The sequence below is a fragment of the Hypanus sabinus genome, chromosome 26 (assembly GCF_030144855.1).
Source record: "Hypanus sabinus isolate sHypSab1 chromosome 26, sHypSab1.hap1, whole genome shotgun sequence".
Lineage (NCBI taxonomy): Eukaryota > Metazoa > Chordata > Chondrichthyes > Myliobatiformes > Dasyatidae > Hypanus > Hypanus sabinus.
This window is the reverse complement of record NC_082731.1, coordinates 38,307,667-38,325,177: the sequence shown is the minus strand read 5'-3', so window position 1 is coordinate 38,325,177 and position 17,511 is coordinate 38,307,667. Positions and strand designations below refer to the sequence as shown.

General features: G+C 46.9%; 1 protein-coding gene across 1 annotated transcript in view; it reads left to right on the top strand.

Annotated features, from left to right (window-relative positions):
* Positions 1-947: 947 nt before the first annotated feature.
* Positions 948-17,511, top strand: part of LOC132381748 (zinc finger protein 271-like) — a 30,066-nt gene continuing 13,502 nt past the window's right edge. The window contains exons 1-4 of the mRNA XM_059951319.1: positions 948-2,336; positions 3,736-5,585; positions 10,862-11,058; positions 15,101-15,294. Coding sequence (XP_059807302.1) covers positions 4,629-5,585; positions 10,862-11,058; positions 15,101-15,294 — 1,348 coding nt within the window. The 5' untranslated portion in view covers positions 948-2,336; positions 3,736-4,628. The remainder of the gene's footprint in view (positions 2,337-3,735; positions 5,586-10,861; positions 11,059-15,100; positions 15,295-17,511) is intronic.

Here is a 17,511-nt window from a genome sequence, read left to right as displayed (position 1 = left end):
GCTAATGACAAGGTTGTAGTTCTCTTGGAGGCACCACACAGTGAGTGAAGTTTTCCCTTGAATTTCCTGCATGGCTTTCTGCCGTCTGAAGAAGAGAAGCTCACTGCATGTCAGACATGTTCCTCACCCCTCTAATCTCGGGGCCGAGGAAGAATGACATTGGTGGTTGGCCTCCCTATTGGCATGATAAAAATGAGGTCCTGCAAATGATGGAAACCTGGAGCAACACACAATACTCGAGGTGCTTAGCAGGTCAGGAACCATTGGGAATAAATGGAGCATCTTCTGGGTGGCTGGCGGAGACTGGTGAAATTCCACATTGTTGGGACTGCTTCTTTTCATGTTATATGGCAATGATCTGGATGACAGAATCGATGGCTTTGTAGCTTCCAATAGATAGGTAGAAGAAGATAGGTGGAGTGGCATATAGCTTTGAGGAAACGGGAGAGCGACTTGGACCATTCTCTTCGGAGGCTGGAGAAGAAGTGGCTGTTGGAATATAGTGCAGGGCAGTATATGGTCTTGCACTTTGGTAGAAGGAATGAAGGCATGGACTATTTTCTAACTTGGGAGTCCTCCATAAAGGTTAACCTGCTGGTTGATTTGGTGGTAAGGAAGGCAAATGCAATGCTAGATTTCATTACAAGACGTCTAGAATATAAAATTAAGGCTGTAATGCTGAGACTTTGTAAGGCATTGGTCAGACTGCACTTGGAATATATTGCCCAGTTCTGATCCCCACACAATACTCCAAATTAGCTATCACCAACATAATAATAGTAATAATTGAGCAGAAGTGGGAAATTATTTTATTGCAGCAGCAACATTTAAAAATACATCAATTATAATAATAATATTAACTGATAATAGAGTACAGAATAATAATATACACAATAATAATTTACCAATGTGTAAAAATAATGTACAAAATAATAAAACAGAGACTATTGTACAATGATGTGTGTTCTCCTTTTTCACAGAGATGAACTGTTGTATACGCTTATTGCATTTGATAGGAAAGATTTTCTGTAACGGTCCTTGTGAGAACGGAGGTGAGGGAGCCTGTTGGAAAAGGTGCTCCGCATCTGACACAACTTCAACATATTTAGTCGTTTCCCTTGATTGACCACCAGAGGTCCCGCTGACTGAATAAATCGCTCCCCACACTCAGAGCGGGTGAGCGGCTTCTCCTCGGTGTGAACTCGCTGGTGTGCCGGTAGGTTAAGTGACTGACGAACCTCTTCCTGCATATAAAACGATCTCTCCCCTGCGTGAATTCGCTGGCGTCTCTGCAGCTCAGACGAGCGAGGCTGGAGATCTCCCAGAATCCCCACATCTCACAGAAAGGTACACTGTGGAGTTTGCCACAACAGTACAATGATACTATTCGGGTACCTGACACAGCAGGTTCAGTAGAGATGTTCTCTCACACACGGTGGGCTACACATTTGCCCCTGTAAGTGAGTGCTGGTAACAGAGGACTCTCTAGTCTGGGGCTGAGAGGGTAAACAACTTCAAGTTCGTCGGCATCCACATCACTGAGGAGATCACGTGGTCTGTATACACCAGCTGTGTTCTTAAATCAGACGGTTGAGGAACTTCAATGTGGGCTCCCAAATCCTAAGAACTTTCTACAGGGGTACAATTGAGAGCATCCTGACTGGCTGCATCACTGCCTGATATGGGAACTGTACCTCCCTCAATCGCAGGACTCTGCAGAGAGTGGTGCGGACAGCCCAGCGAATCTGTAGTTGTGAACTTTTCATGATTCAGGACATTTACAAGGACAGGTGTGTAAAAAAGGGCCCGTAGGATCATTGGGGACCCAAGTCACCCCAACCACAATCTATTCCAGCCGCTACAATATGGAAAATGGTACCGCAGCATAAAAGCCAGGACCAACAGGCTCCGGGACAGCGTCTTCCACCAGGCCATCAGACTGATGAACTCACGTTGATTTACATTGACTGTTCTATTTATTATAAATCGTTGTAAGTTACTAACTACGATTGCACATTCAGATGGAGACGTAAAGATTTTTACTCCTCATGTATGTGAAGGATGTAAGAAATAAAGTAAATTCAATGCAAGAGAGCCTTTTTCGTTCCCCATGCGAAATCACTGACAGCCGCTTCAAATCGCAGGTTCCCGATCAGTCAAGTACGCATGCGCGGCGAGCAAGAGCCGAAGGCAGAAAAGCGCGCATGCGTCCAGTGGATGACAGGCTGCGGGAGGTCGGCGGCAGGTAGGAGCGGGGCGTTGGGCCACGGTTTCATCAGCACCGGGCTCGCATCTCGATCGCGGGAACAATTGCTCCGAGCTCCGGCACTTCGTAGGTCAGTACGCTGGGACAGTTCCCCCTTTCCCCTCTCCGTGGCTCCACGGTACACATCCGGGCCCTGGGATTGGTGGGCGAAGGCGCTGTCGCTACCTTTGATAGACAGGTTTCTGAAACCTGTTGCCTTCTGGGTATCGAAGCGGCCATGGTTGAACCCCCCCCCCCTGTTCTTTTCCAGCCCGCCCGCAGAAAGTGTTCGGAGTTGCAGGAGGAGGGAATTGGAGCGGATAGATCAGCAGATCTCCTAGAGACTGGCAAGCTCTAGCAATCGCGTTTAAAGATTTGAAAAATGTAATTAGTTCCGAGTGGATCTCGGATGAAGAAATTTGAAGGTAGCTTTCAGGGAAATGAGTTATGGATACTGTTCCCAGTTAAAACACAAGGCGAACATTGAGGCCTAAAAGAAGCACTAGGCTCTTTGAACAAAAGGGGTAACTACACTCACTTGTCCATATATTGCGATTTTTTTCCACAACCAATTATCTCACTTTAAGGACTTTTTTTTTCTTATCTCAGTGTTGTCGTTATTTGTGGAGCAGACTCAAATGGCCTGACTCTGCTTGTATATCTTATTTATTTATATTTGCATTTGCACAGTTTGTTGTCTTGTGCACTCCTGTTGTAGTTACTATTCTACAGATTTGCTGAGTATGCCTACAGGAAAGTGAATCTCAGGGTTGTATATGGTGACATACGTAATTTGATAATAAATTTATTGTGAATTTTGGAAGGAAGGCATTGGATCTACCTACCAGTCAATTAAAATGTCAATTAGTGCTACATAGAAAATAAATCCTTGTTTCAGCTTCAGTATTTTTTTTAGAAAATCACTTTTGTTCAAGGTCGTCTAGTTCTGACCTTTCACCTGTGAGAATGTTTTGCCCCATTAATTCTGTGTACAAAATGTTACCAAACGCATTGTCCTGGATAACAAGTGACCTGTAGGTTTGACATCACAGAAGTGTCACAAATTAACAATCTCCATCGAGAATGTCTAATCACTTCCTCTTGGTATTAACTGGCATTGGGCTCGGTGAGTTCACCTGATGATGGAGGGAAGGTGAGAGTCAGTCGAAAGTCTCCAGGAGCAGCCATGTAACATTATGTGCTTGTTGTAACGCTGGGGGACATGTTGCAGGACTTGAAATAATCCTAATGGAGCAAAGTCATAGATTAGGCCATTTCTGCCCATCATTGGTTTGATACAGAGAGAAAGACAGCTTGAAAACTTGGTGGTCAGTCGAGATGCCTCCACTGTGCCCAGATAGAAGGTGAGGAGAGTTTCACCAACTTGGGTTGAAACCTTTCTGTAATAATATGTCAAACAAACTAAAATGAACTCATCCAGAAACCCTGTCCTTCAACCATTGACGCCTTTTATAATTTTCCTTTCACAGGTTAGAAACAGCAATGGATTTTTGTGCAGGGACCTTGGACACAACAGTGCGTCTCCAGAATTTGAATACCATGGACCTTTGAATGTAGAGGAGGAGGTGCTCGACAAGGCAGCACATCATTCGCAGCAAGGAGAACCCCAGCGTGCGCTGAGCGAAGGGGTGAGATTTGCGCAAACCAACCTGGAGATTTCGGAGAGCAAACCTTGCGGTTTCTTAAACATTCGTCTGTTTTTACAAGGCCAGCGCTCAATCTCAACCAGCAAGGAGCCGGCCGGGTTCAAACCCAGGACGACTCACCCCAAAGTCCGGAGTGCATATGCCACCACCCAGCCTTTGTAACGGCGGTGGATCATGGGAGATCTCATCCCAACAAATGAAACACTTTGTGCCTGAAGTGAAGTGTTCCGTTTGAATTCTGTGAAACCCACTGGAACCGGGGTGCTGAGGACGTTTGTTCACCAGAGGTCAGGTTTTCAACGATACATTGACTGTGCAGGAGATTCACGACGTCTGACTTCGACTCGTCAGAGGAGGGACGGCAGGGAGAAGTAATCCACTTTCTCTCAGTGTGGGAAGGGATTCACTCGCCTCGCTGGCCCGCAGATACACTGGTGAGTTTGCCTGCTTTGTGCATGGGAGGGGGGCACACTCGATCGTTCCACCTACTGACGTAGAGGGGAGGTCACACAGGAGAGAGACTGTTCCGTGTGTGGGACGGGAGTCACTAATTTATCCCACGCGATGGGACACCCGAGGAGAAGCTACTCATCTGCTGACAATCTGGGTGGGATTCGCTGAATTATCTCACCTGCAGACACAGCGGCGAGGTCACACAGCAGAGGGACGATTCATCTGTTCTGTGTGTGGGAAGGAATTCACTCTTCTCCCATGTGATGAGTCACCAGGCAGATCACACTGAGGAGAGGATGTTCACCTGCTCGGACTGTGGGAAGGTGTTTACTGAGTCATCCCACCTAAAGACACACCAGCGAGTTCACAGTGGGGAGAGACCCTTTATCTGCCCCACCTGCGGGAAGGGGTTCGCCCAGTCATCTGGGCTGCTGACCCATGAGCGGATTCACACGGGAGAGAGACCGTTCGCCTGTTCCGTGTGCGGGAAGGGATTCACCCACTCCTCCAACCTGATGATGCACCAGCGAGTTCACACCGGGGAGAGGCCGTTCACCTGCTCGGACTGCGGGATGGCATTTGCGCAGTCAACTCACCTGCAGAAGCACCAGCGAGTTCACACAGGGGAGAGGCCGTTTTTCTGCCCCGCGTGCGGGAGAAGATTCACCCTCTCCAGCGGTCTGGTGAAACACCAGCGCGTCCACACCGGGGAGAAGCCGTTCACCTGCTCCGAGTGTGGGAAGGGATTCATTGAACCATCCAAACTGATGAGTCACCAGCGAGTTCACACCGGGGAGAGGCCGTTCACCTGCTCGGACTGTGGGAAGAGATTTAGTACTTCATCTACTGTACTGAGACACCAGCGAGTTCACTCTGGGGAGAGGCCATTCAATTGCTCTGACTGTGAGAAGCGATTTACTGTGGCATCCCACTTGCAGGAACACCAGCGAGTTCACAGCGGGGAGAGGCCGTTTATCTGCTCCGTCTGCGGGAAGGGGTTCACCCAGTCGTCTGTTCTGCAGAGACATCAGCGGGTTCACACCGGGGAGCGGCCGTTCACCTGCTCTGAATGCGGGAAGGGGTTCACCCAGTTATCTCACCTGCGGACCCACCTGCGAGTGCACACCGGGGAGCGGCCATTCACCTGCTCCGAATGCGGGAAGGGATTCACTCAGTCGTCCAACCTTGTGAAACACCGGCAGGTTCACACTGGGGACAAAGCTTAAATAAGCTGCATGCTGGATACTTAACCATCGCAGTTGCAGAATCCAGAAGCAAGTTCAGTGACTGTTGGCATCAGACTCTTATTGTCTGGTGTCAGACAATTATTGCTGCTGCTCATCACAGCCAGTTCTGCACCCTGGTCACTGGGCATGTGGGGAGTTTCCTCTGCTGATGTTCACCTGTAATGGGACTGGAGTTCCATATTCTGCATCTCCGACTAGTAAATAAATTCTATTTTAAACTCTTTCTCAAGTACTCAGTGAATCTACAAAGCGCCCAGTATACTGTAGGGAGTAGACTCAGCCCAGCTTGTGTTTCTTTTCCACGACAGCTCTTTTAAATCCATCCTTGCTGTCCACCTCTCCCTGTGGGTGAAGAGGTTTCCCTTGAATTTTCTGCGGACTGAGGGAAGATGAGTTTACTGAAGTTACAAACACAAGAGAGCCTGCAGATGCTGGAAATCCAAAGCAATACACACACAAAATGCTGGAGGAACTCAGCAGGCCAGGCAGCATCTATGGAAATGAATAAACGTTTCGGGCCAAGACCCTTCATCAGGACATGTCTGACGAGTTCTCCGTCCCTCAAATCTCTGGCTGAGGAAGAATGACGTTGTTTACAACCTCCTTAATCCCTGCTCTTTCAAACATTTATAGTTAATTGTCACTGCTTCTGAAGGGCTGGGCTTCACACAGCGGCAAGAGTTGCATTGTAGCAACTCCGCTAAAGTCTGAAAGGAGAGTTGGGGAACTGTGAGTTGGATGTTTAGTGGAACAAGGTCAGAAACTGGAGACGGGGCAGTACAGGACAGAATTTGGAGCTCTGGACTGTAGTCCTGGTAAAAGTATATGATGGAGAGCAGGGGAGCATGGGAATGAATGAAACAAAAGCAGCAGTTAGAGGTGACTGACAGAGAAAACTACAACTTTTATTTTTGCAATTGCAAGAATGTTGACTTTGGCTTTTAACGCCTGCAATGTCTGTTCGCATCGAGTACATTGCTTGTGGAGTGCAAAGTAAACTTTATTATCAAAGTACATATATGTTACCACTTACAGCCCTGAGGTTCAGTCTCCTGTGAGCATAGTCGGCAAATCTATAGAATAGTAACCATGACAGGATCAATGAAAGATCAACCAGAGTGCAGAAGACAACAAACTGTGCTCTTGTAAATAAGTATGTTTAAATAACGAGGATGTGAGATGAAGAGTCCTTAGCAATGGTTGTGATTTTGATGATGGGGCAAGTGTCCCCTTTTGTTCAAGAGCCTGATGGTTGAGGGGTAGTAACTATTCCTGAACCTGGTGGTGCAACTCCTGAGGCTCCTGTACCTTCTACCTGATGGCAGCAGCAAGACAAGAGCACGGCCTGGGTGGTGGGGATCTCTGATGATGGATGCTGCTTTCCTGCAACAGTGTTTCATGTAGGTGTGCTCAGTGGTTGGGAGGGCTTTACCCGTGATGGACTGGGCCGAGTCCACTACCTTCTGTTGGATTTTTCATGGGTGTTTCCATACCAGGCCATGATGCAGCCAGTCAATACACTCTCCACTACACATATATAGAAGTTTGTCAAAGTTTTTGATGACATGCCAAATCTATGCAGACTCCTAAGGAAGTAGAGGTGCTGCTGTGCTTTCTTCGTAATTGCATTTATGTGATGAGTCCAGGACAGGTACTCTGAAATAGTATCACCCAGGAATTTAAAGTTGCTAATCCTATCTGCCTCTGATCCTACAATGAGGACTGGTCTTGTTTCCCTCTCCTGAAGTCAACAAGAACTGAGAGACACGTGACAGTGGGAGCACAGCGAATGTTCACCAGGTTGGCTCCTGAAGCTTGGGAGGGTGGTTGAATTGTCCCAAGAGGAGCAATTAAGCAGATTGGCCTGTAGTTCTCTGGAGTTCAGGAGAGAAGGATTTTATCAAGAATCTTCCAAAGGTTCGACAGGTTAGATGGGAAGTTGGGGGGTGGTGTTCAGTGAGTGAAATGGCTCCCTTTGATTTTGTGCCTCAGCTGAGGGGACGGGGTTGTTCATTGTAAGAAGTCGGTCGATAAGGGCGGAGATGGTAAGAAATTCTTTCCCCACTAGAGGGAGGTGAATATCTGGTGCCCCATCTCAGTTTAGGAGGGGGAGAAGGTTGCTCGGCCGCTGGGTTTTGTATATTAAAGGAACTGAATGAGGAAGATGAGACAGGAAAGGCTAATCGAGGTGAAACTCTGCCTGCTTAGATTTTCAAAAGGCTTTTGACAGGGTTTGAAATGGGAGCCCGGAATGTAAACTTAGAGCATGTGATATTGGCGAGGACCTATCGGAGTAGCAGATGCTTCATGGAAGCAAGAGGGAATTCATGGAGAGCACAGATTCTGGAATCTGAAGCGACGTGCAAAACGCCGGAGGAACTCGGCAGAGCAGGCAGCCTCCACGGAGGGAAATGGACTGTCGACACCAGATGGAGGGGGTTTCAACCCGAAACCTCAACTGTCTATTTCTCTCCCAAGGCACTGCCTGACCCTCTGAGTTCCTCCAGGGTTTAGTGTGCGGCCGGAAAAAGATAACGGTAGGGTAGTGGTTAGCACAATGCCTTGCAGTACCATAAACCTGGGTTCAATTCCTGCCCCTACCTGTAAGGAGCTTCTACGTTCTCCCATGAGTGTGTGGGTTTCCTCTGGTTTTCTCCCACATTCCAAAGACGTACCAGTCAGTAGGTTAATTTGTCATTGTAAATTGTCCTGTGATTAGGCTAGGAGTAAATCTGGGGATTGCTGGGCGGCACGGCTTGAAGGGCCTATTCTGCACTGTGTCTTATCAACTAAATAAACTTTTGGGGTAGCCTAGGGACTGGTTCTTAGCCAGACTTGTTCACTGTTTAACGACCCGGAGGAGAGAACGAGATGTGAGATGACCAAGTCTGCTGGTGACCGCCAAAGGGAATCCGACGATGGCTGTGTGCCTCCGGAACAGGATACAGGTTGGTCGAGTGAGTGGGCAAAGGTTGTCAAATGGAGTGCAGCCTGGGGCATGTGTGGTGTCAAGCAATTCAGCGAGGAGTTTAAAGAGCGGATTATCTAACTGGAGGCAAACTGCAAAGCGGAGGTTCGGGGTGAACTGGTTGTTCCAGTGTGGGAATCGGGAGCAGAAAAGTTAGCAGGCAGGTTGAACAGGAGGTTAAGAATGCAGATGGCACAGTTACATAAACAATGAAGAAAGGAAAGGAGGGGCTGATGCTTCCCAGCACCGGATGTCTGTGTGGCAAAAGCAACAGAAACCTCACACTCCCACACCCCTTCTACGCTGGGAGAAACCTCCAGTGGACCATCCAGAGGTGGAGGTTTCAGGAGTGGCATTGCCTGTAACCAGATGGAAAATATTTAATCCCTCCCCCCGCCCCGGAACAGGGTCATGCTCCTTCTACCCCTCCCTGTTAAGTGAAGGATAGATGTGGGTAGGATAATGGAGGGGGCATGTTGAGAAGTTCTCGGAGCTTAATGGTGGGGGATCTTATTCACCCTTCAGCTTGAGAGTGAGAAGCTAAAATCAGATGCATCGATATTAGTGGAGTGGATGTAACTCACAGGCAGGAGAGAGAAGCTGGCCAAAATTGACTGGAAGGGAACACGAGCAGGGATGATGGTACAGCAGCAATGGCTGGGGTGTCTGGGCGTCATTGGGAAGTTCATCCCGAAGAAGAAGCGTTCTAAAGGGGAGGTGAGACAACCACAGATGACGATCGAAGTTAGACAGCATGAAAGAAAAGGAGAGGGCAGGCAGGACAGAGCAGAAACTGTGGGGAAACAACAGGTTTGGGAACCATTTCAAAACCAACAGAAGGCAACTAAGAAGGGAATAAGGAGAGAAAAGTGACATTTGAAGGTAAGCTAACATATATATAAAAGAGGACACCAAGAGTTCTTTTTATCAGATATAAAGAGCAAAAGATAGGCAAGAATGAACATTGGTAAGCTGGAGAAGTAGAAATGGTGGATGAACTGAAAGAACTATTTTGCATCAGCCCTCACTATGGAAGACAAAAGTAGCATGTTAGAAATTCGAGAGTGTTGGGGCAGAAGTGAGTGCAGTCACTGTCACTAAGGAGTAGGTGCCTGGAAAGCTGAAAGGGTTGAAGGCAGAGAAGCCTCCTAGACAATATGGGTTACACCCCTGCGTTCAGAAACAGGTAGCTGCAGACATTGTGGAGGCCCTAGAAGTGATCTTTCATGAACCATGAGATTCCGAAACGGTTCCAGAGATCTGGAAAGTTGCATTTGACACTGCATTCTTTAAGGGAGAAAGGCAAACAGCAGGAATTTGTATGCCAGTCAGCCCGAATTCAGCAGTCAGCAAGAGTCTTAACGGGGACACAAGAGGTACTGTAGATGCTGGAAATCCAGAGTAATACACACAATGTGCTGGAAGAGCTCAGCAGGTCAGACGGCATCCATGAATGGGAGTAAACGGTCGACATTTCGGGCAGAGGCCTGAAGAGGGTCACTCATAGATGCTGCCTGACCTGCTGAGCTCATTGTGTGTGTTGTTCTATTAATGTGGATCAGTTTTTCGGAGTACTTGAAGGCACACGATAAAGTAGACCAGAAATCAGCATTGCATCTTTAAAGGGAAATCTTGCCTGATGTCTCTGTTGGAATTCTTGGAGGAAATAAAAGGCAGGACAGATAAAAGAGAGTCAGTGGAGGTTGTTGACCTGGATTTTCAGAAGGCTTTGACAAGATGCTGCGCACGGGGCTGCTAAACAAGATAATGAAATGGTATTACAAGAGAGCTACTAGCATGGAGAGGAGATTGGCTGATAGGCGACATAGATCCACAACTCTCTGGGTGAAAAAGTTTTTCCTGAACTCCATTCTAAATGGCCTACCCCTTATTCTTAAACTGTGGCCTCTAGTTCTGGACTCCCCCAACATCGGGAACATGCTTCCTGCCTCCAGCGTGTCCAATCCCTTATTAATCTTATATGTTTCAATCAGATCCCCACTCATCCTTCTAAATTCCAGTGTATACAAGCCCAGTCGCTCCAATTTTCCAGTGTATACAAACCCAGTCACTTGGAAGATTAATAGGTCGTTGTAAATCGTCCTGCGATTAGGTTAGGACTGAATCAGGGGATGGACGTGCGGCGTGAAGGTCGGGAACGGGTTTGTTCCGTGCTGTATCTCAATCAATAACTACTGCTATTTGCACTCTGTTCTGTGTAAAAGTCGGGTACCGCCCTGTGCTCTCCCTGAGTCTATTTTCCATCTCACGTTTTTCACAGAGGGCGATTAACCCGCGTACGTCTCTGGGTGGCGGGAGGAAAATGGAGCAGGCGGCAGGGAGAACGTGTAAACGCCGCGCACACACACACAGAGAGCGGCGGAGGCTGGGATTGAACCCCGGTCGCTGCGGCTGCCAGGCGGAGGCTCGAACCGCTGATCCGCCAGGGAGTCACGTGACTGCGGCTCGCGTTAGCGGGTGGGATTGCAGTCGATCCGGAACGGAATGCTAAACATTGTGAACGGATGTTAGTAAAGGAGCGGCCGGCAGTGCTCCATCTGTCCCCCAGAGCGAGGTAATGCACACAGATGGGCAGGGAGAGACATACGTGTCAGAGACAGACACTCACACAGGAAGAGAAACACACGTCGAAATGGAGACAAAGACAAAGAGGGAGTGACACACAGAAACATACACAAGCAGGTTCGGTGGGGGGGGGGGAGATATTTAGACTGGAAAAACAGGAAGAGGAAAACACGCACACACACACACACACACGAGAAAGGAGGGTCCTTGAGTGATTTACAAACACCCAAGTGTGTTTACTTGGAGAGAGAAGTTCACTAAGAGGCAAAGGAAAAGAGAGTAACACCCTCAAAATGCTGGAGGAACTCAGCAGGCCGGGCACCGTCTGTGCAAATGAGTCAATGTTTCGGGGCAAGACCCAGTGAAGGGTTTTGCATTTTGAGTGCATTGCTTTGATTTACAGCACCCGCAGCTTTCCTCCTGCTTGTGACAGGAACAGAAAGGTTCTGTTCAGAAACAGGCGTGCAGGCATATTGACATTGTAAGAGAGTCACACATACAGGATGTCCCTGGGCACCCAACTTACCAAAGGGATCCCATTAAATTCAAAAGTCTGACATGCATACACAAGTGATTCCTAAATATGACAAATATTTTTGCCCCTCACTCTCACCGCTTTTAGTAACTGTTCTTTCTTCTCGTTCCCCTGTGCTTTTCATGCCAGCCCTTCCAACACTGTGGAGGGAAAGTCACTGGATATGTTTAAAATGGAGTTTGATGGGTTCTTGATTAGTCCGGTGTCAAAGGTTACATAGAACATAGAATAGTACAGCACATTACAGGCCCTTCAGCCCACAATGTTGTGCCGACCCTCAAACCCTGCCTCCCATATAACCTCCCCACCTTAAATTCCTCCATATACCTGTCTAGTAGTCTCTTAAACTTCACTAGTGTATCTGCCTCCATCACTGACTCAGGCAGTGCATTCTACACACCAACCACTCTCTGAGTATAAAACCTTCCTCTAATATCCCACTTGAACTTTCCACCCCTTACCTTAAAGTTATGTCCTCTTGTATTGAGCAGTGGTGCCCTGGGTGTCCACTCTGTCTATTCCTCTTAATAACTTGTACACCTCTATCATGTCTCCTCTCATCCTCCTTCTCTCCAGAGAGTAAAGCCGTAGCTCCCTTAATCTCTGGTCATAATGCATACTCTCTAAACCAGGCAGCATCCTGGTAAATCTCCTCTGTACCCTTTCCAATGCTTCCACATCCTTCCTATAGTGAGGGGACCAGAACTGGACTCAGTGCTCCCAAGTATAGCCTAACCAGAGTTTTATAGAGCTGCATCATTATCCTGCGACTCTTGACTTATGAAAGCTAACACTCCATAAGCTTTCTTAACTACCCTCAGATCTGTACCCCCAGATCCCTCTGCTCCTCCACACTTACAAGTATCCTGCCATCCTACAGAGAGAAGACAGGAGAATGGGGTTGAAAGGGAAAATATATCAGCCATGATTGAATGGCGGAGCAGACTTGATGGGCTGAATGGCCTAAAGTGTGCAAGATGATGGTCTGAGAGGAAGAGACACGCTGCGTATTCAGCGTCGGAGAATCGCACGCATTCACACAGACAGCACACGTACACACAACTGTACAAATGAAATGTGACACAGTAGTTAGAACCACTGCCTCAGTGCTCCAGGATGCAATGAAATTCCTTGAAATAACCCTGTGGTCTCAGTCTCAGAGACTCGTGACGGAACATCTTTCAGGCAGGTGAGCCCTTGCAAGGCGGCAGTAACAAACCTGATCCCAATTCTCATGCCGTTTATACCCTGGGTGTGTTTGTTTGTTTGCACGCGGCAGAAAACTTGAACTTATATAAGTCCTTTAGCCAGAGGGTGATGTATCGACAAAATTCTTTGTCACAGGCAACTGTGGCAGCCAAGCTGTTGGGTATATTTAAGGCAGAGGTTGATAGATTCTTGATTAGTCAGGGCATGAAGGGATACGGGGAGAAGGCGGGAGATTGAGGCTGAGGGAGATTGGATCAGCCACGATGAAATGGCAGAGATTTGATGGGCCCAATGGCCTAGTTCTGCTCCTATATCTCTTATAACCCTCCTTTGCACCTCATTTCTGTTGTAAATTGTAGTCATTTTAAAGTCTTTGCACTGTGCAGCTGCCTCAAAGGAACAAATCTCAGGCCACATAATGAAGTGATATTACATTAAACCAGACTGTGAGGTGAAGTAGTTATCTTGTGGTTATCGGATGACAGGGTGAAAATTAAGTAATAGTGGAACTTTGAGAATGATATGATACCCGCACTTTCTGAGGTTACACTTAAAATGAGACTGAAATTTAGAAGTACTGAACCTACCTGACAGCGAAATTGAATGTTGCTTTGCGCGGCACGGAGAGAAACAAAACCTTTGCGTCAGCTTCCCCCCTTCAGCAAAATCACCTTCATTTCTATGTTTCTATTCGATGCCCTCTGCTTCTGACCTTCTGCCATCAAGACCAGGCTTTCCTTCGACTCTCTCTGGGCACATCACAACATACTGGGTGACAAGCGACCAGTAACGTTCACACCGTCAAAGTCACACACGGTGTCAATCCACTATGAGGAAGCCCAGTCCGCCTGCTCTTAAGGTTCAATGGCATTGCTGACACGGTGTTTACCACCGTGAAACAGCAGGAGGGTCACAACAATCAGAAGGTTGTTAGAAGCAACCCTGTGAATGCCTTGGGCTTTAGTACTGTAGATTTGCGGGACATGCCCAGAATGATGGGGTGGTAAATTGGATTAGTAAGTATGCCGATGATACTAAGGTAGGAGGTGTTGTGGATAATGAGGTGGGTTTTCAAAGCTTGCAGGGAGATTTATGCCGGTTAGAAGAATGGGCTGAACGTTGGCAGATGGAGTTTAATGCTGATAAGTGTGAGGTTCTACATTTTGGCAGGAATAATCCAAATAGAACATACAGGGTAAATGGTAGGGCATTGAGGAATGCAGAGGAACAGAGAGATCTAGGAATAACAGTGCATAGTTCCCTGAATGTGGAGTCTCAAGTAGATAGGGTGGTGAAGAAGGCTTTTGGAACGCTGGCCTTTATAAATCAAAGCATTGAGTACAGAAGTTGGGATGTAATGTTAAAATTGTACAAGGCATTGGTAAGGCCAAATTTGGAATATTGTGTGCAGATCTGGTCACTGAATTATAGGAAAGATATCAATAAATTAGAGAGAGTGCAGAGACGACTTACTAGGATGTTACCTGGGTTTCAGCACTTAAGTTACAGAGAAAGGTTGAACAAGTTAGGTCTCTATTCATTGGAGCGTAGAAGGTTGAGGGGGGATTTGATCGAGGTATTTAAAATTTTGAGAGGGATAGAGTTGATGTGAATAGGCTGTTTCCATTGAGAGTAGGGGAGATTCAAACGAGAGGACATGATTTGAGAGTTAGGGGGCAGAAATTTAAGGGAAACACGAGGGGGTATTTCTTTACTCAGAGAGTGATAGCCGTGTGGAATGAGCTTCCTGTAGAAGTAGTAGAGGCCAGTTCAGTTGTGTCATTTAAGGTAAAATTGGATAGGTATATGGACAGGAAAGGAGTGGAGGGTTATGGGCTGAGTGCGGGTAGGTGGGACTAGGTGAGATTAAGAGTTCGGCACGGACTAGGAGGGCCGAGATGGCCTGTTTCCGTGGTGTGATTGTTATATGGTTATAATGTGTGGCTATACCGGAGAGAGAAAGTGAGCCAAGTCACAGAGTAGTAAAGGACAGAAATGACCCGTTCAGATGTTGACAGGAAGACAGAAACTTCATGTTGTGTCCGAATATCTAAACTGTGCCTGGTTAGAAAATGATTGTGCTGAGCCTCACTGCAGCACAGCAATAGCAGGGATTATCATGGAGACTAACATTATCTCAGCTGAAATGTTGTCCTTTACCTGGTGATGTCCTTTGTGAACATTTCACAGGGTACAAGAGGCAAAGGATTTGTGTGTGGGAATCTCGAAGCACAACAGCGCGCCAGTTCTGCTGTTTCTGTCGGTTCAGGAGCACGTGGATGTCACCGATTCGCGAATGTGCAGGCGGAGAACTCACGGCACCAGTCATAGCAAGGTTCATTCTAGGTGTGAGATTTCGATGAAGCGGCCTGGAGATAAAAGTTGTAAATTGACCTTAATTCATAGCAATTACCTTGGTGGTAACAACATAGTCGTTGACAATCCTTGGAACGGAAGTCGAATCGCTTCCCAGATGGAAATGTGCACCAGGTTTGTGTCTGTAATGAAGTTTCTGTTTTAACCTCTTATTGAAATCCAGTTGGACCAGGGCCCTGAGCAGATGCCAGCATACCATCACTGGAGACCAGGCACTCAACAGCTTTAAGTGGGTGGGATTCTGTACACCCCTGATACGGCCTGATGAATGGCCAGGGAGTTGATAGTACAGAGATGCCATTCACTGGCTCTCACTTTAGAAGGGCTTCACTAGGTCATCTAAACCCTGAGAGGCATTTCAACTGCTGTCTGTTTGGAAGAGGATATACTCAGTTACGTAACATGAAAATGCACTGCACTGAACCTGTTCATTTACGTTGAAAGTGGGAAGGATTCATTCAGCTGTCCCACCTGAGGACACATCAGAAAATTTACACTGGAGAGTGGCTATTCACCTGTCCTGACCGTGGGAAGGATTAGCCCAGTCACCGCAACTGCAATCACATCAGTGGATTCACAATGGGAGTTGCAATTCAGCTGCTCAGTGTGGGAAGCAGTTCATTCAGTCAGCCCACACCAGCGAGCTCCCAAGTGTGGGAAGGGACATGTGAACTCACCCAAGGTAACAGCAAGTTCACACAGGGGAGTCGCTTTATACTTGTTCAGGGCATGGGAAGGCATTCAGTTAACCCACCTTAATATGCTCCAGTGAGTTCACAATAAGTAGAAGCCTTACTTTTGTCTTGAGTGAGCAAAGAGATTTACAGAATCATCCCACCAGCTGAAACACCAGTTACTTCACATTGACGAGGAAGTTCAAATATGCTGTATGTTAAACTTTTAACCATCCAGTTACAATTTGTAAGTCAAAACTTTCTGAACTTTATATAAATGTAAAAATAAAAAAAAAATCCTGTAATGTGACAAAATGGAACCTGTATAATCCCAGAGTGCTTTGCTATATGCGAAGTGTGTACATGACAGGAGGCAAATAATGTTCTGATCGTTGTTTCATGTGGAACTAAGGGAAGGTCAGTTCAGTGCGTGGCCTTGAGTACTGCAGCTTCTAACTAGGGATGACTCCCAGAACAGATAACAGCTGAAGAATAGCCTGAAAACTTGTATAAAAAATGAACTTTATAAGCTGTAAAGCAGAAGCTGCCTAATATCAATTGAGGAGTGCAAGTGCTTCTCCTTGTAAGTAATAAACATGTTTCTGAACAGATCCACTCTGTATTTATTGTTTCTTTGTTATGAGACCTAGCAAAAGGTATGCGACGAAGTTCACAGGGAAAACATTGACTGGACATTCCTCTTTATAGATGTTGTCTCATCTGAGGTGTTCCTCCAGGATTTTGAGAAATAAAACACCATTTTCCAGTCAATCGGTTTCCAGATGTTGTTGATCTTTCATTTCTAGTCACACCCTGCTGGTCTGATCCCCTCTTCCCCACTTTCTAGAGCCCTAAATCCTGCCCAGTGCTGGCCTATCTGTGGTTTCTGACCCTGCTCCATTGTGTTTAAGTTGCTCCTCATTTCCAGCATCTGCAGAACACCATGTGTTTTTGTTTTTATCTGCATTTATAAGCGGGTTGGACTTTGACTTTTGACATATAGAATGCCGGTGTGTGGGAGCTTGATGCATTAAAGGAACTGCTGAGTTCTCCACATAAAAAAATACTATCTGGTTTTGAGGCACGTGGCAGAGGCTTCCACAAACTCTCGAACAAGATAAAAATCTGCAGATGCTGAAAATCCGAGCAACACACACAAAATGCTGGAGGAACTCAGCAGGTCAGACAGCATTTATGGGGGGGGGGGTGAACACTTCCCATTCCCATAAGTCTATCCATATCTTTCTCCACTGTGATGAAGCCACACTTAGGCTGGAGGAACAACACCTTAAATTCCGTTTGGGTCGCCTCCAACCTGTTGGCATGAGCATCAATTTCAGAAATTTCTGCTAATGCCTCCCACCCCCTCCGCACCTTTACCATTTCCCATCCCCCTTATTGTCTTGCCCATCTATCGCCTCCTTCCAGTGCTCCTCCCCTTTTTCTCTTTCTTCCATGGTCTTCTGTCTCTCATCAATCAACTTCCCAGCTCTTTACTTCATCTCTCGCCCTCCAGGGTTCACCTATCACTTGGTGTTTCTCCAGTCCTGC